The sequence below is a fragment of the Caretta caretta genome, chromosome 5 (assembly GCF_965140235.1).
Source record: "Caretta caretta isolate rCarCar2 chromosome 5, rCarCar1.hap1, whole genome shotgun sequence".
Lineage (NCBI taxonomy): Eukaryota > Metazoa > Chordata > Testudines > Cheloniidae > Caretta > Caretta caretta.
In genome coordinates, this window is record NC_134210.1 from 52,510,817 (window position 1) to 52,529,635 (window position 18,819).

General features: G+C 39.6%; 1 protein-coding gene across 4 annotated transcripts in view; it reads right to left on the reverse strand.

Annotated features, from left to right (window-relative positions):
* Positions 1–18,819, reverse strand: part of SSBP2 (single stranded DNA binding protein 2) — a 278,870-nt gene that overhangs the window by 71,519 nt on the left and 188,532 nt on the right. For 3 of the 4 annotated variants that reach the window (XM_048851558.2, XM_048851559.2, XM_075128553.1), the window contains exon 5: positions 8,940–9,029. The exons of the other annotated variant lie outside the window; for it this stretch is intronic. In XM_048851558.2, coding sequence (XP_048707515.1) covers positions 8,940–9,029 — 90 coding nt within the window. The remainder of the gene's footprint in view (positions 1–8,939; positions 9,030–18,819) is intronic. 4 annotated transcript variants of the gene reach the window in all.

Here is an 18,819-nt window from a genome sequence, read left to right on the forward strand (position 1 = left end):
AACGGGCCTTCAGAGACAGACTTGCCTACAATATGATTAGCTAACATGACTAACACGGCTGCTACTCTGAAACCTAACCTGACTGAAAACTCTCTCTCCATGGATGTTGGGGGGGGGGGGGGCAGGCGTTAATCATTTTAAACTACACAGATTGAAAAAAACTACGTTTTTCACCCTATGTAGACACAGCCTAAGGGATGCTGTCCAGGAAGTGGGTGTGCCCAGAATAGATGGAAAGTGTGCTGATTCAACACCTCCCCTCAGAGACTCCATGTAGCAGAGCTTATTTGGAGCGTCAACAGGAGATGAAGCAGTAACCCCTATTCTTACTGGTAGAATGCGTGGCTAAGGAGCTTTGCCTACACGATCACAAGAGACAAATGTGGGGCATGTGGGCAATGTGCTTGGTGGGTGGCCAGAATAATGCACTAATGCATTACTGTTGATAATTGCAGGGAGGGAGCGAGGGAGTTTAACTATAGTTGAACTATAGCAACTCTCATTAATTTCAGCTATATGGGCAGGAGAAGCTCTGCAAATTTCCCCAAATAATTCCTAAATTGTAGACCAGTTTTACCTTAAAAAATCAAATTAAAATAGCTTTTTAATAATATGAACATTAAAATAACATACTGTTTTACTTCTTATATTTTCAATTAATTTTTTTTTTTAAATAGTAACATACTTTAAAATAATCCTCTTATATTGTATACCTAAACATTCTGAGAGGCTGAAGGCACTCCTTACAGGGGGCCTGTCTACATTGGGAAATGACCTAGTGTTCCAACATGATGTGAAACACAATTTAGCACTCAGGGTAGACAAGGCTTGTCTTGTTTAAATTGTGTCAGTTACATGTAGTTAACTTTGAATCTTTAATCGCTTTGTAAAAGTCAACTATCTTTGCTATCTTCACAAACAAAGCTTGAGTACTGCATATTACCAGAAGCCCTAAAATGGAATTACAGCCTTAATTTACATAGGCATTGAGATACATTATTTTATACTTATTAGCTGCTACTCCAGGTGCAGGTATACTAAGAATGTCCAAATTACTAGCATCTAGAACATAAGTCAAGTGTTGATTCTCATAAGAACAGAATCTCACCATTCATACATTCCAAGTTCTGAAATTGTAAGATGATTCATGATCTAGGTAAAAAAATAATCCGAGGTTCTTCTCTCCTCCTGCATTTTAAATTCACCTGTCATGTCCCATGTTCTCTCTCTTTTGTCTTCCCTCTCAGTCCTTTCCTTCATATGCACATTTTTGGTCTTTTACTAATATCTCATCCCTTGTTAAAAAGTTTGAAATTGTTAACTGTTATATTCCAAAAGCATGAAATAAGATTTTATCATACAATTTTCTGATTTTACTTTCTTCCTATCCTATCAGTACTGAAAAGCGTTAAGGAAGTAATTTTTTTTTAATATACATCCTTCAGGCTCCTTGTATTATAATATGATCGCTAAGTGCTTTTAACTGTTACTGGTAGGAGATAAGTGCTTTCATTTAGAAAATGGAATGAGACATAAAATGCGTGTCAAATGAATTGACTAGAGTTAGTTTACAAGTCACATATTTTAATTTGTTTGGTTTTCTCTCTGTTCTGTATCAACAATCACTGTCATTGCAGTTTATAAGACACTCTTGATTAACACATTTTAGTGCTAACCAAGACTAAATACTCCAAATGACACACTTGTGTTGGCACATTCTGCTGATGAGCATAAATATGTAGCTTATCTTATTATACTCAGATAGTCTATGATCAGTGCTTAATAAAAAGCACTTTCCCATTCAATCATATTTGAACAACTATTAAACTCTACACAGGTCTATGCTTTATTTTTGGCAAAAGTATTGAAAGTTGTACTTTGGGTAAAGCAAATCAAGTAAATCACACAATAACTAGCTTTTACATAAAACGGTGTGTACCAGACTCTCAACATATATAAGTGAGCGAACTTCTCTTGATGGCCTTCTCTGGTGACTAAATCTCTGTTTCATAAACAGGAATATGTCTGTGTGCTTCAAATGAGGTCCCCCTCAAAAATTATTTGAGTTTGTTTATATTTGTTTAGAGCTGTCTAACATGGCCTCCCACCCTAGAAGTTTAAATATGGTAACAGTCAGAAGTTTGATCAAGTTAAGAATGTAGAGTGCAACATTTAAAATAATTAAAAATAAAAATCTAATGACTATAGCTCCCTTCTCCAGACTTCAGTAATAATAATCAGAACAAGACTAATAATCAGAACAAATAATAGGTTTCAGAGTAACAGCCGTGTTAGTCTGTTTTCGCAAAAAGAAAAGGAGGACTTGTGGCACCTTAGAGACTAACCAATTTATTTGAGCATAAGCTTTCGTGAGCTACAGCTCACTTCATCAGATGCATACTGTGGAAAATGCAGAAGATGTTTTTATACACACAAACCACGAAAAAATGGGTGTTTATCACTACAAAAGGTTTTCTCTCCCCCCACCCTACTCTCCTGCTGGTAATAGCTTATCTAAAGTGATCACTCTCCTTACAATGTGTATGATAATCAAGGTGGGCCATTTCCAGCACAAATCCAGGGTTTAACGAGAACGTCTGAGGAACGGGGGGTGGGGGTGGGAATAATAAACAAGGGGAAATAGGTTACTTTTTATAATGAATCAACCATTCCCAGTCTCTATGGTTGATTCATTATAAAAAGTAACCTATTCGCTCGCCCGCCCCCACCCCCCCCCCCCCCGTTCCTCAGACGTTCTTGTTAAACCCTGGATTTGTGCTGGAAATGGCCCACCTTGATTATCATACACATTGTAAGGAGAGTGATCACTTTAGATAAGCTATTACCAACAGGAGAGTGGGTTTGTGCGGGGGGGGGAGGGGGGGAGAAAACCTGGATTTGTGTTGGAAATGGTCCACCTTGATTATCATACACATTGTAAGGAGAGTGATCACTTTAGATAAGCTATTACCAGCAGGAGAGTAGGGTGGGGGGAGAGAAAACCTTTTGTAGTGATAAACACCCATTTTTTCATGGTTTGTGTGTATAAAAACATCTTCTGTATTTTCCACAGTATGCATCCGATGAAGTGAGCTGTAGCTCACGAAAGCTTATGCTCAAATAAATTGGTTAGTCTCTAAGGTGCCACAAGTACTCCTAGAACAAATAATAGTTTTTCAATTAAGGTCAATGCTTTATCCTCATCAAAGAATTACTGGACCTATTCCACAATAAGAAAGAATAACTGCAGTGCTCTGAATACACACCTGGTAATCTGCATACAAAAACCCCTTTGCACTTATGTACAATACTTCTCTAGGATCTTACAAACAGGATCCATTGCTGCTACCGAATTTATTTCACCAGGAATTTGAGAAGGTAAGTAACACTCATTTCAATAACAGATGATCTGTTGGAATGGTACTGTTGTCGAATATGTCTCCCTTTGCAGCAAATATAATGATTATTTCTCACTCAAGAAGATCCAGCAAGTGGGAGAGGAAGAGGCTGAACTATGTACATGATAATTAATGGAGATTTCTTAAGCAGTACAATTTAAAAAGTACTATGAAGTATATATATTTTAAATCAGTTGAAGAGTTGTGACTTTAATTTTGAGTGAAAACATTACACAAAATAGAACTAATCATTCCAAACATGATTTGAGCAGGAGCTAGTAAGGTCAGGAAGGACCACATGACCTTTTTTTTTTTTACCCATGCCTCTAAAATTCAGACATTTTGAACATAAACATTGAGAATAAGAACACATTTCTAAAAAAATTAGCAATTCCCCACCCAACACCTGAACAACTCATTTCTAGGAGCAATGCTGGCAAGTGAAAACTAAAAGCCTCAGCGACTTCTCAGTTAAGAATCACTAAGAATCACTATTGCTGCTACAGATATTATACATCATATTATTATGATGATGAAGCTAAAAGCATTATCTTCAGCAACAGAATTTTGGTATATGAAACTGATCTCTTAAGTCTAATGGAAAGTACAACTGTCAATTTATGCCAAGGACAGGATTCACCCGTGAAGAAAACGGCATCATTTATAAATTACAAAACATCAGCAAAAAACAACCCACAACCAATGAAAAAAAAACCAAACCAAGCACCCCTTAGCACTCTTCAGAAGACACTGTAATGCCACTTTTGACGTACAGTCAATATTGGGCTTGTGCACCCCAAAGGGTATATATATTTTCCTCTACATAAGAGTCAAAAGCTCAGCATAGGTAAAGATTTAATCCAAGCCTTATTTTGCCTCCACTCCCTCAATAGATATTTATAAGGCGTTTGTCATTTAGGTGCCTTCCCTTCCCCTAATACTGTTCCAAAACTAGCAGTGGGTTTGTGGCTGCTTGAGATTGTATTGTGGTGGGGGAAGCATGGGCACAAAGCATATTTAGTTACTCAAGCTGAGCAGTTTTAATTTTTTAAATTAAATTTTTAAATAGTTTTAACTATTGTTTTAATAGTTGTGCGCAATAATACCATTACTATAACTGTAGGATGGCATTATCAAAGCCAGCAGACACCTTTATCTTTTTAAAAATTGACTTTATTTCTGGTGTTTAGAGAGAGAGAGAGAGAGGAACACACACACAAACATACACCCACACTATTTTCAGACCTTTTGAGGTGCTAATATCCTCTACTTACAGACTGAAGATGGGTTTCATTTATATTTTCATACTTAAAATAGTTTTAAAATAAAATATGAGGTTACAGGAGCAATGACACAAAGGTCCTGTTTCTGTGAAAAATTAAGCATGTGCATAACTTTACACATGTGAGTAGTCATAATGGGCTTAAGTCTTTGTAGAATTCGGGCAACTACATCTACAAATAACTACAAACATTCCAAACATATATCATGTATACCAATATTCTTAATATAAGCATTAATTATAGGGGGGGAATAAAATCTCCCTCAAAATCTATTTTCATATTTTCAGATCTTCTCTAGGCTTGCTAAAGCCTCCAACTCCACCTATCTGCTACATTCAAGCCTGTAGTGATTTTTCATTTGATGAAAAGAATATTCAACAATCTGTGATGCTCTGAGCAACAATTCTGAGACTTAAGATTACCTGTTCTAATGGGGCCAATTCTTTTCAGTTTCCCTTGTAACTCCATCATGGAATCCCATTGACTGCAATGGAACTCTCTGCATGGAAAATGTGTGACTGTTTGAACAATCATGCTGAGGGTCATATAAAATAATTATTGTACACATTTTATGTTTTGTATATTTTAGTATAAAAATACAGAACTTTTTATTTTGCAAGCAGAGTTTTAGAGTTGATCACTGAGGCTATGTGTACACTACAAGCTAGGGGTAAGATTCCCTGCTTACATAGCTATATCTGTGCTAGCTCTTATCTGAACTAACATACTAAAAATAGTAGTGTAGTGACAGTAGCATGGGCAGTAGCAACAGAGGCATGAGCTAGCTGCCCCAACTACATACCTATTGGGTTCCGGTGTCTTTGTTCTCAGGGCTGCTAGCACAGTGCACAGCCATTCCTGCTGCTCATTACACCATGGCTACAATACTATTTTTACCATGCTAGCTCATGTGAGAGATAATATGACTGTGTCTATGAGAGCTAGGAATCATACCACTAGCTTGCAGTGTAGACGTAGCCTAAGGCTGTATTAACGAATATTTATTTGTTCTCCTAAATAAAAACAAATGCCACCATATACCAATTGATGTTTCAGTGGCAACACAGATTTTCTGGGAATCTGAGATTTCCACTGTTCACAGTTGAAAAGTAGGCAATAGCTGATCTGCTCCATCTTTACTTATGACCAAGAGGGCAGACTGTGTAGACTCCACAACAAGGAGAAAAGAGGTGTCCCAGTTACCACTCAAACTGTTTTCTCTGAGTAATTTTTGTACTTGAAGGAGAAGCAGACAGGTAAGACTGTGGGAGTGGGGAAGGCATGAATTTTTCAATAGTGAAAAATAAGTGGCTAAGCAGGATGCTGCCATTGTTAAACTGTGTGTGATTGTTTGGAGGACAACAGGGATGGTGGATGATAAAGGCAATGGACTAGAAAATCAGAAAACTACATGGGACTTCGCAGGAAGATAGTAGTGGACTTATAGTTCCAGACACAACTTTAAAAAGATCAGATATTTTCAAAATGAACTTAAATATATAATGGGGTCAGATCTTCAGCCTTGCTAAAATCCCTTAGTGCCACTGGAGCAGTGCTGTGACTTTAAAGTTGCTCTAAAAGGACAGATGAGGATTCTTCCTATGCTATTGTTAAACCAATCCCTCCTGACTCATTCCTAGTCCAAAGTGTGTGTCAGAATCAGCTATGTGCGCGAGAGGATATTCTAGAGGTGGAAGGGGGCAGACCTGGAGCATGATATGCTCAGCTGATCCCTGGTTGGCAGAATGGCCCCTATGAGACAGTTCTAGCTGGTGTAGGTTAGAATGACTGACTGCTGCGGCTGTTCCAACTTTCGGGTAGGCTGGTTTGGCCCCCTGCTATCCCCAGAATCAGGGGGATGTAAAGGTGCCCACTGTAGTTACCTGGGAGACTATTAACCCATCCCTTCAAAAAAATATACATTTTATATCCTTCCACGGAAGCTTGTAATCTATTTGCTTATTAAATGTATATTGTCTGGCTTTTTGTTTTGAAATGCAAAGAGGATGTGAGTTATCATTGACTCTGAATTTCCTAGCTTGTTTTAGTTAGTTTAATTACCTGAGTGCTATTTACACTTAACTTTTTGTAGTCAATAGTAATGCCATGGATGAAAAGAATATGAAACTTCTTTTCACTCATTCTTCTTCCTGTAATAATGCTCTATCAGAGCATTAGGTCAGCTCTGCTACAGCACAACAGAGCTAAAAATAGTGCATCCATATAATATGGCTAATACAGGGAATGGGCAACTGCCACTAGATGGCATGATATCCTTATATTATTTTGCTTTCTTTTTTGCTTCTTTTTCTTTAATATAAAAGCAGTATGTAAAATTTGTCGTTTAAACTTGCTGTCAACACATTTTGACACTTCAGAGATGACCAATTCATCAGCCATTCATCCAGATATTGACAAACATGGACCTTTTTCCTTCTCAGGTGTGAGGCTAATACTGTGAAGTTGTTGTTTTGTTTTATTTCTGCTTGTAACTTTTTATCTATTGGCTAAGTGCTTTTTAAAAATAATTAACATAATTCCTGCCAACTCCTGGGCATTTTGTAATGATACCTGCAAACAGGATGTTTCTTCTGCAAAATTTCTTTCACCACTACACTGAACAACTTCACTCAGATTCTGGGTTAGCAGGTGAAACACAATGCTTGTGACCAGCTTCAAGACTTCTGTAGCTCTTCTTGTGGCAGTGAATCCTGCAATCAGAACTCCTCCTCCCTCTATGACTGTGTGAAGAGGAACTCCATGTAGATAACCCGCTATCACTCAGAGAGACAAGGTGGGTGAGGTAATATCTTTTATTGGACCAACTTCTGTTGGTGACAGAGACAAGCTTCTTACACAGAGCTCTTCTTCAGGTCTGGGAAACTAACTCAAAGTGTCACTGTGAACTACAAAGTTTGAACAGATAGTTTAGTTTAAGTAGTTAACACATATTTCAAGGAACCATTCAATGTGAAGTGTAAGCTCGAAAGCTTGTCTCTCACCAACAGATGTTGGTCCAATAAAACATATTACCTCAACTACCTTCTCTCGCTAATATTCTGGGACCGACATGGCTACACAACACTGCATACTGCTATCACTCATGCATACAGAACAAAAACGCTCAGTAAAGATTTCTGATTGCCTACAAAAAAATATCCATCAGAGTGAAACTATACCTTTCAGATACACCTAGTACTCCCATCTCATGGCCTTTAGTGGGAAAGGAGAATGAAGATCCTCTTCCATATTCTCCTCCTCCATATTCTCCTAATTTTCACCCCTGTCTTTCACAGGAGAGAACTTCCCCATCCTCATCTGCTCCTCACACTTCAGCCCTGGACACCTGGTTTACTCATTTTTCAGCAGGCGACCACATATGTGAACCAAAAATTCCTCTCCACACTTGGATAAGTGTAGAAAGTCTGTCTCTCCACTGTGGTCAAATTAGGGAGTTACTCCAGCTCTAGAGCTGTATTTACTCCTATGGGCTGCATGGCAATAGCAGGCACAGTGGGGAGAAAAATAACTGGATCCTGGTAGGAAGGAGGCAGATAGATCATTTATATGAGCTCTCCATTCCTGGACTGAAATTGTTAGTTTGGCCTTGCATACCAGTTTGTTATTTACCACAAGTAAGCATACTGCACTGTTAGTGTCCAAACCACCAAAAGTATAATTTCACCCAGATCAAACCTTAAGGGAAGGCTGAGTATGCATTGATTCCTTGGCTTGTTGTTATGCACTAGGGGCAAGAATTTCAAAGGTATTGAAACATTGAAACATGCAAATGTACTTGGTGAGATTTTCATATGCACCTAGGTGCCTAACTCCAATTGACATCAGGCCCCTGAAAACTTTTGAAAATCTGGCCCTCTGGCTCCACTTTGCAAACAGCTAGACATGAACAACAACTCAATTCTTACATCAAAATATCAGTATAATTCTTACATTTCCTCATAAGAGGTTATTATAAAAATATATTAAATAATTTTCAATCTTTAACCATAAAATAGCACAAATTCTTATCTTTGAAGTTGTGAAGGAGTGATACTGTATTCAATGGAATTATTATTATTAGTCAAAGAGGTCACTTGCTGTCCTCCTGTATATTTTTCTTAAAAATAACTATCTTTTAAATATTGTCCACATTATGCATAATATAATTTAGAATAGGCCCTTTTTTACACAGCTTCAAATAATGCAACTAAAGCTTTTCTACATCCTAAAATGTCTGAATCATAATTTTTCTGAATACCTGAAAAAAACCCGGTGGTACAGGACCTACTGGCATGCCATCTCCTGGGGGAATGTTTCCTAGCACTGGACTGGGAGCTGCTGCAGCACTCTGAAAAGAACAAAGGAAAAATAAACCTTTGTCATTGCATGGTAGGCATAAAACCAAAAACTACTGTGACTAAAATGCAGTACGGCAGAAAGTAAACTCTCTGGATATCATATAATTTTCATTGTTTACTCTAAAAGTAAACTGTAATTCAATAACAGTCTCATTTTATACACATGAAATGGTTAATTTTAGTTCACAAATATACGTTATTTGAGGAGAGGACTGACAGACACATTCATCCATTAAATGTATCATGATTGTATGTATATATTTAATGTTTATATTATATATATTTATAAATGTATGTGTGTATCTCTCTCAAACATGCATATATATATATGGGCTATGAAAAAGTTAACGTATATAGTCTATTTGAAATTTTCAACCACTTTTAACTTCAGCAGACTTAATATTATTTTAAAATCATACCAAGCTTCAAAACTATGGCTGCTCATGACTCTACCAGTCCCACAAATAACCACCATGATTAATGAGAATAATTCTGGTTACATTTTTGGAAAGGAAAAACAAGAAGAGGAAGGGGGGGAAAAGTAGTTCTAAGAAGTGAATCAGAGGATGAAATTAACTACCTTTGCAAATCTTACAAATGGAATAAGCAAGCAAGGAACATAGCTCCCAGCAATTTACAAGCAGGAGATCATCACAAAAATGGAAGCCAAACTGTTATTGTTCTCATGTATTAGAACTTCAATTGCTTTTAATTTCTAGCAGCTTTCTTTCCTGCAGTACATTCTGTTAGGGTGTGGGGCTGAATCACCTTAAAAGACTTTCAGTCTTTTGTAAAATCACTCTTAGGAGCACAGAAAGCATGAAGACCCATTTGCAGGTCCTAATGATCTGCCAATATCTACCCGGTGGAATACAAATTTATGATGATTATTAATTTAACTGGCCAATGAGGTCATTTTTAGATTTAATAACCAAATTAAGTATATATGTACATTATATTTTCAGGTCCATTTAAGGAAATGTATAGTGTAATGCTGGGAACATTAGAAAACTTAATTTGATGGGTATGGCATGTAGATATGCTGACATTTTTAGACTGAACAAAAAATAAATATTCAGATTTTGCAATGGTTCAAACCACTCTTTAGAATAAGTTCCTCAAGTCTGATAACCAGTACAATATTTAGTAACTAAACTGTATGTTACTTTCCAACAAGGGACCAAAGAGGCTAGTAAAGTCTGCACACAAGCTATAAGAAGTACAGTACAGTCAGAACGGCTACAAGGCTTTGATCTTGATTGCACTGTTGACATTTGTTGCCCAGTGAATTATTTTAGTAAGCTCACAGATTCTGATTCTTGACTCTGTAATATGTTCAGCAAGGTTGGTGTTACAATACTTTACTCTTGCAATTGACCACAAAAGTCAGTCATATGTACCTGAGCTAGCAAAGGGATTTGGGTCACAAAACATTTTCATGCAGGACTGCCAATAAATAACGGAGCTATGATGGGGTGATATTGTATCAGACTGCAGTGGATAAAGAGGGGTTACTTCCTGGTAACTTCTTTGGGGGTTGACTCTGTGCATTAATGGGATTTGGTACCTCTAGCATTAAGATGTAAAATTGTATAGAAAACTTGCATCCACTGGGAGGAGGGGGTAACTGGATGTCCTCATCAGCCCTGTCTATATAACACAGCATACCCCCCAGCCCACCTCTGTTCCTTTTCCCAAGCCCACAAAGTCCTGAAATACAAAGAACTCCCAAGGCAGAGGGAAAGGTGGCTGGATAGTGTGACTATACAGAGACAACCCTTAAAGAACAACAATTATTAGTAAATAACACTTTTTTCTTCTTTGAGGGCCTCTGTGCATTCCTACTTGCAGGAGATTAGGAAGCTGGGTCCCCCATTAGAGGAGCAGTTCTAGGCAAAAATGAATTGCAGCACTGCCTTGCCACACTAAGCATCATATTGCAATTCTACGTCCAATAAATAGTATTCAGTGAAAATATGAACAGAACTCAGTGGTGCTGCATTGAAAATCTCTACAGTTGGGACCAGTCTCAAACAAGCTACAGAAGCAGCAGTACCCTAGTGGTGTATGTGTATCTTTAACTGTAGAAGTACTGGTTTTCTGACTAAAGAATAACAATATGCTTCCTAATGCAGTGTGAAAGAGTATTCACTAATAGGTAGTCCCTTACACGTTTTCCAGTAGGCAACAAATAATCTGTTAGTTTTCTAAAGGATGTAGTCCTGTTCAGGTAATAATAAAGGGGCCTTTTCACATCTAAAGAGCATAAATGGGACTCTCCTGGATGGACATTAGGTCTGAGGAAGAAAACAGGGAGGGTGGCCGAATGAAAATCTGAGACCATCTTAAGCATTATGCTGGGGTGAAGTCTCATAATGATTTTTTGTTGTGCATTATTATATGGGCTGGAGGCACCAAAGGCACTGACATTGCTGACCCTCTTAACAGAAATAATGGGCATTAAAAATGGCATTTTGATAGCCAGGTGTTCTAAGGAAGCCGGATACATTGGCTGATAGGATAGGTCCATCAACATTGTTAAAACCAGGCTGGGAAGGAGCTTCTAGTATGTTTAAGAAAGATGAATTCAAACTGGAACAGAGAAGGGCTACTAGGATGATCTGAGGAATGGAAAACCTGTCTTATGAAAGGAGACTCAAAGAGCTTGGCTTGTTTAGCCTAACCAAAAGAAGGCTGAGAGGAGATATGATTGCTCTCTATAAATATATCAGAGGGATAAATACCATGGAGGGAGAAGAATTATTTTAGCTCAAAACCAATGTGGACACAAGAACAAATGGATATAAACTGGCCATCAGGAAGTTTAGACTTGAAATTAGACGAAGGTTTCTAACCATCAGAGGAGTGAAGTTCCGGAGCCTTCCAAGGGAAGCAGTGGGGGCAAAAGACCTATCTGGCTTCAAGACTAAACTTGATAAATTTATGGAAGGGATGATATGATGGGATAGCCTAATTTTGGCAACTAATTGATATTCAACTATTAGTGGTAGATATGCCAATGGCCTGTGATGGGATGTTAGATGGGGTGGGATCTGAGTTACTATAGAGAATTCTTTCCTGGGTGTCTGGCTGGTGAGTCTTGCCCACATGTTCAGGGTTTAGCTGATCACCATATTTCGGGTCGGGAAGGAATTTTCCTCCAGGGCAGATTGGCAGAGGCCCTGGGGGTTTTTCGCCTTCTTCTGCAGCGTGGGGCATGGGTCACTTGCTGGAGCATTCTCTGCACCTTGAAGTCTTTAAACCATGATTTGAGGACTTCAATAGCTCAGGTTAGGGATTTGTTACAGGAGTGGGTGGGTGAGATTCTGTGGCCTGTGTTGTGCAGGAGGTCAGACTAGATGATCATAATGGTCCCTTCTGACCTTAAAGTCTATGATTCTATGAAAAGTCATTAGTCATTCCCTTTAGAAACTTGGAGACTGGGGGGGGGGTAGCCAATAGAGCCTTGACTTTGATCTATATGTATATATGATACACAGATTAACCTGGTAGAGTCTCTTTTAGAAAGTTACCACTAAACCCTGTGATTTCAAATGCTAGAGATGCTCTAAAATCGCAGGGACGTTTGCCCATGATGGGTTTATTCTTTATCCTTTCCCCAACACAAAAACCTTGTCCATTTCAAATCTGTACCACTTCAAGGTAGAGTTCTGTCTAGACTGTAACAGTCCTGCTTGAACTCTGAAAACACAGAAAGCCCATGGCAGTCAACAGACTATTTTAACAGACTAATAAGGGAGAATTCTTCATCCAAACCCAGAGATGCTTCACCTAGCTGAAGCATCTCTGGGTTTGGATGAAGAATTCTCCCTTATTGTTGAAAAAGGAGGTCCAGGCACAGATGAAGATGAATTGGTTGCTCTCTGGTCAGCTGGAGAAGCCATCTATCAATATTACAAAGGTTACGTTGGTGTTATAAGTATGATGTTTGCTTTGTCCGCTCTGATTTTTCTTATACTCTGGGCATCAAGGGAATGGGAGGGATGGCATGTTGATTGCTGTAGAGATGAGGGATCCATAGAGTAAGAGAGGTTTAAGAAGAGTGAATTTTTCATTGCTTTGCTGGATGTGGAGAGAGGGGGTAGATAAGTCTGTTACTGTGCATATTGGTTCTTGTCTGAGTATCCTACTGCAGCTGCAGTCCTATTGTATGCTGAGAATGGGGTGGTGGCAAAAAAAGAGAATTCCTTTGGTGGTGGTGGTGGTAACGGGAGAAAAGGAAGAGAGATATAATCTTGTGTGACATTCTGTCCTAAGAGTACGGCAAGGTTAAGATGTTTGGTCTCAGTTCTGTGGCTGCAGGAGTTCAGGTTGTTGGCTGGGGGAACCAGCTCTTTATTTCATGCTGTTTAAAGCACATTTAATTAATGTAATTAACTAATTTAATTAAGTTAATTAACTTTATTAAAGTCGTCCATGATTTGATTATGGACCATAACATTTCTGGGTGTAGTTCAGTGTGTTGGTTTTAACTTACAAAACCCTAAATGATTTGGGACCTGGTTACCCAAGGGACTGCATCTCTCCCTATGTGACACTACCCCAGTTTAAAAGAAGGGGTCTTGACTTTGGAACTTACCCACCAAGTCTGCCAGGACTCCATTTGTTATGCTTACAGGCTTACACTACAAAGCTCATCTGTTCTCTTACGTTTTTGGGGTGAGAAGGGGTTAATAGGCCAGGGGATAAAGCAGCTGTTAAGTCTGGGTTATCATGGTGGCCAATTTGGCCATTGTTTGCTTATGGTGTTCATTAAGTGTATTACTGACTTGAAATTGTCAGATTATTTTTTGTTGTTTAAATTATTGTGAAGGACCTTAAGCCACTGTTAGGCCCTGAAAAAAATCTAAATAAATACAATGAAAACTGCATAATGTACGTGACAGAAGATGTAATTTAAAGAAGATAGCAATGAAGTCACAACAATGGAATAAAACAGATTTTCATTGTCTTTGACATAATATGTTTTTCAGTCTAAAAAGGTATGAAGAAATATATCCTTAAAACTTACAACAAGCAGATCAATAAACAACCACAAAATGGGTTGCATGGAAATATTCTGATTTAACCTATTTCTGATGAATTATTCAGAGATCCTTTTCATAGTTCCACTGCAAACCATAGTTTCTTTTTACATGCAATACAAGTGGTTCATCATTCATATTTCCATTTGTTTGACATTTTAAATATTTGCAATTTGCTTTCCCTGCTTTTCAAAAGAAGATGAAATGGGAGAATTTAAATGGTTTAATCTCTTCATACAAGAGTTCTTCTCTTTAAAAACAGAAAACTTAGTTTTGGTTTTATGTCAAGTTACTGAGTTTATGGTGTCTCTTTACACTTAATAATTAAAACAGATTAAAAAATGCCAGTTGAATAAAAAGTAGCCAGAACATTTATTTTTATCTGCTTGATATACCCAGGCATCTCTAGACAACATAAAAATAGACAAAAATATGCAAAGATTAAAACTAGTCTCTATGATCAGTAGCTGTTGATGGTCATTGTTTACACTAATTTTCAGCAATAATAATTTAAGTTAGAAAGTAACCTAAAGTTACTAAATAAAGTACTAATGGACTACTTCACTAATTTACTGTGTGCAAATATTTGAATCATGCTTAGCTAATAATCCATAGAGAACCACATATTGCATGCTTTTCATTTTCTGTGGCTATTACAATAAGTGGTATACTATGGCTACAAGAGAATACTGTGAGTGTGATTAAAAAATATTTATATAAAGAAAATAACTTGATTTGAGTTAATCCATAACAATCCTAACCAGATTTATTCACTAATTTGGCCATTCAATTTTAGCTTTTCTTGTTTACAACATAACGTTTATGACTTCATTCTATCGAAAGTAAGTCAATGAAACTTGATTTAAATAATAGGCTGCTAGCGTATCAAGAGTTTTTAAATAACAAGGAAATTTTTTCAGAGAAGTATCTTACTCCGTTTACTTTTGTCTAAGTGTAATTATGGTACAAGAAGATATAGCAATTATAGCACCATAAATACTATTCTTTCTTCATCTTATGTAATTTAACAGAAAATAGGTTTAAAACCTTATTTAAAATATCTGTACAGCGAGCAGGCCTGATGGCCTAGGATCTGTATTGCCATGTGGGAGTTCTAGATTTAATTCTGTGCTCTGGTCTCTCACTCCCTAAACTTACCAAGACTAGAAATATCACTGAGGCATTGGTAAGACTAAGATTTTGTCACGCATATATTTAGTAAAAGTCACGGACAGGTCAATGGCAATAAAGAAAACTTACCGTGACTTTTACTAAAAATATGCGTGACAAAATGGGGAGCTGCAGGGTCCCCACACCATCCCGGGGGGGCCCAGCTCAGAGCTGTGGGGTCCCCCCACCACCCTTGGCTCCAAGCTTGGGGCACCCCCACCACCCGTGGTGTCTGGGAGCTCCGGGGCACCCCAGCAGCCTGTTGTGGCTCCCAGCTCTGGGGCATCCCCACTGCCCGTGGCGCCTGGAAGCTCCTGGGGCACGCCCCCTGCTCACTGCGGCTAGGAGCTTGGGGTCGCTGCAGTTCCCAGCCACCACTGGTGGCAGGGGGACCCTGCAGCTCGCAGGTGCTGCGGGCTCAAGTCACGGAAGTCTCTGGAAGTCACGGAAATCTCTGGAAGTCAATATATGATTCTGTGACCTCCCTGACAAAATTGTAGCCCTAGGCATTGGGCACATTTTCAAAAGTGTCTAAGAAGCCTTAATCCAATGGGAGTATGCTTAACCCAAGCAAAGGGACTGACAATGACAGGCTCCTAATTGTAAAGAACAACTGGCTGAAGCTGAACTCAAGCAGCATAGAGGTGATGCTGGTAGGCAGAGGAAACCATTTTGAAGAGTTCACAGTCATGGTCCATTCTCCTCTGGTTAAAGACACACACCACAATTGACAATTGAATCTGTAGTGTAGGAGCATTTTTGGAAGCGTTAATGATGCTAAACTCTCACATAGCAGCATCTGCAAGTAACTCTTTCTATTCTCCTGGATGATGACATAGCCTCTGTTATTTAGAGCACTGTCACATCTTGGTTGGACTTCAGTAATGAGATATACCTGGGCAGGAAGGCTTCAGCACTTAGGAAACTCTAACTACAGAATGTACAGAATGCTATAGTGCATCTCCTTAGCAACACAGGCTACTACAAACACAACACCCCGTACTCTCTACACAGGCTTATCATAAAATTTCAAATCATGATTGAGTTCTTGGTGTTTATGTTCAACATGCGCCATGGCCTGGGCCCAGAATATCTAAAAAGACCCCAAAGCTCTGGGATAAGGACCATAGCTGATAACTTTGCTCATCTGTTACAAAGGAACTCTCTCTGTGGAACCCACTGTGACGGGGGTGGGGACGGGGGGACGTTCTGGAAATCTGTTCAGAGGCAATAAGTTACATATTAGAAAAGGGGATTTGTCTAATGTAGACGTGTAAAGGCTGACGTTGTGCCTTAGTTTTGATGTAACGGGTATGTGCTTGCTTTTCCTTGCTATTTCGTCTCTGAATCGGTGGTTTTTCCATTGAACTTGTTTGTTTTTCCACCAAGCAGGTCCCTAGTGTGCAAACTGGGTGGAGTGTGTTTGCTAAAGTGAACTGATAATGGGGCTGGTTTTACACCTTTGGGGGTAAGGCACCAGAGAGGAATAGTCCAAATGTCTGGTAGTTAAGAACTCAGGGTGGACAGATTTGGGGAGACTGAGGAGCGTCAGGGTGTTGGGGTCACCCTGCCAAGGAGTAACCAGGCTGGTGGAAGCCAGGGTGAGACCTTTCTGCTTGTGGGCTGGCAGCTAGCATCAGGGCTCTGAGCCAGAGCAGCATAGCGTTACTGCATCCAAACGGAGCAATGCTAACTTACATCCGCTGAGGGTCTGATTCTGCAGAGTTATACTGGTTGCATCTGAAGAAGTGGGTTTTTACCCACGAAAGCTTATGCTCAAATAAATTGGTTAGTCTCTAAGGTGCCACAAGTACTCCTTTTCTTTGAGCCATAGTAAGCTGTCACCATTTACGTGGACCAGGACTAGAGGGGGATGAGAGACATATTTTGACAATGGGTTTCACAGACATTTGCTGACAGCGGAAGAACTGCAGAAATTAAGAATCATGTGTTCCATTCCAGACTCTGGAAAGGAGTGTGCTCTGCTGGTCACAGACCCTTTTGCTCTATTCCCTCCAATCTGTCTTTGTCCCAGTCCTGTCTCTTCCTCACCCCTTCCTCTTTCACTCAGTCCCGTTCTCGTGGTCTACCCAATCCCAGTCTCCACTCCTCAGATTTTCTCATCCCAGTCCAAGTCTCTTTGGCTAGCCAATCCTACTTCCCTCTTCCTCCTTATTCCTTGTCCCCTGTCTCCTTGCCTAGTTAGTACCAGTTCTCCCTTATTGGCTCTTCATCCACTCTGATCTCTCTCTCTCTCCTCACTTACAATGGTTCCCAGTCCCAGCTCCCCCCTCATGCTCCTTATCCTAACTCAGTCTCCACCCCCACTTCCTCCTTGGCTCCTTGCCAGTCTCATTGCTCCCCCTGCAAACTATCAGATCTGTCCCCCTCCTCTCTGCCCCCATTTACCTTCAGCTGTTTTTAAGTCCAAGTCACACCTCTTACCCCAGGTCCTCATCCAGTCTGACAGTATTCCACCCACCAATGGCTCCCAGTCCCTCTCCCATTTCCCTCCTTGGTTACCAGACCCAATTTCTTGCGCCAATCACTCCTAGCCTCCCCACCCCTGACCTCCCTGTCCAAATAATTCAAAGCTTTCAGTTTCCTTAGTTCCAGTCTCTTTGCATAGTCCCTGCCTCCCCTCTCACCAGGGCTTCCAGTCCCGGTTTCTCTCCCCCAACACAGTTCTAGTCATACCAGGCTCCTCATCCCCAACTTCTGCTTTCCCTCTCCCTGGTCCAGCTCTTGTCCCCTCTGCATTCAAATTAGACACCCTCCTCGTCCATCCTGCCTGGGCACCAGAAGGGGGGCGGGGCCATGAAAGTACAGGACAGTCAGGGTCCCTGCTCTCAGTTGTGATGCCTGGTTCTGTCCCAGTCTGTAAGAGTCAGCACTTATAGGGAACTTCTTTCTGGACCCCATAACTCTGCACTGAAGCATGCTCAATTCCTCTATTGGGGATGGCACATTCTCATCCTGCTCATATGTAGGAGCTGTAAGGGGATGGAGCATGCTCAGTGTGAACAGACTCTTCAGAAATTTTAGCTGCTAAACTTTAAGACGTCTCTATTATTCATGTGAAAACTGCAATGTTTCTAAGACATAACTTGAACATATTTGGATGGATTTTCACAGGATCAGCTAACAGCATATCCCTGGTGCAAAGGGCAAGCTGCCAAATTTCAAGTCCTTGTTCCAAAGCATAGTGGCACTACAGTGTCTCAAAGGAAAGGTCACCAGATTTTTTTTAACATTGCCAAACAATGTATTTTTTCCCTAACCTCATTCTCAGAAATAGTTGAACCATTTTGGCTGAAATTTTCACACACATCCCCCAAAATTCAGCCTGTGCCAGACAGCTGGCATTGAAAACAGAACCTTAAAATGGGCAGTGTCGGGTAACCATAAAATGCCACCAGCTCTGCCTGTAACACAAACACGTATGTGCATACACACACACACACACACACACACACACAGAGTAAATAGTTATACCCATGGGTCTGATACAAAGCCCACTGAATTCAAAAGAAAGGCTCTCATTTCATTATTAGGAAGCTGCATC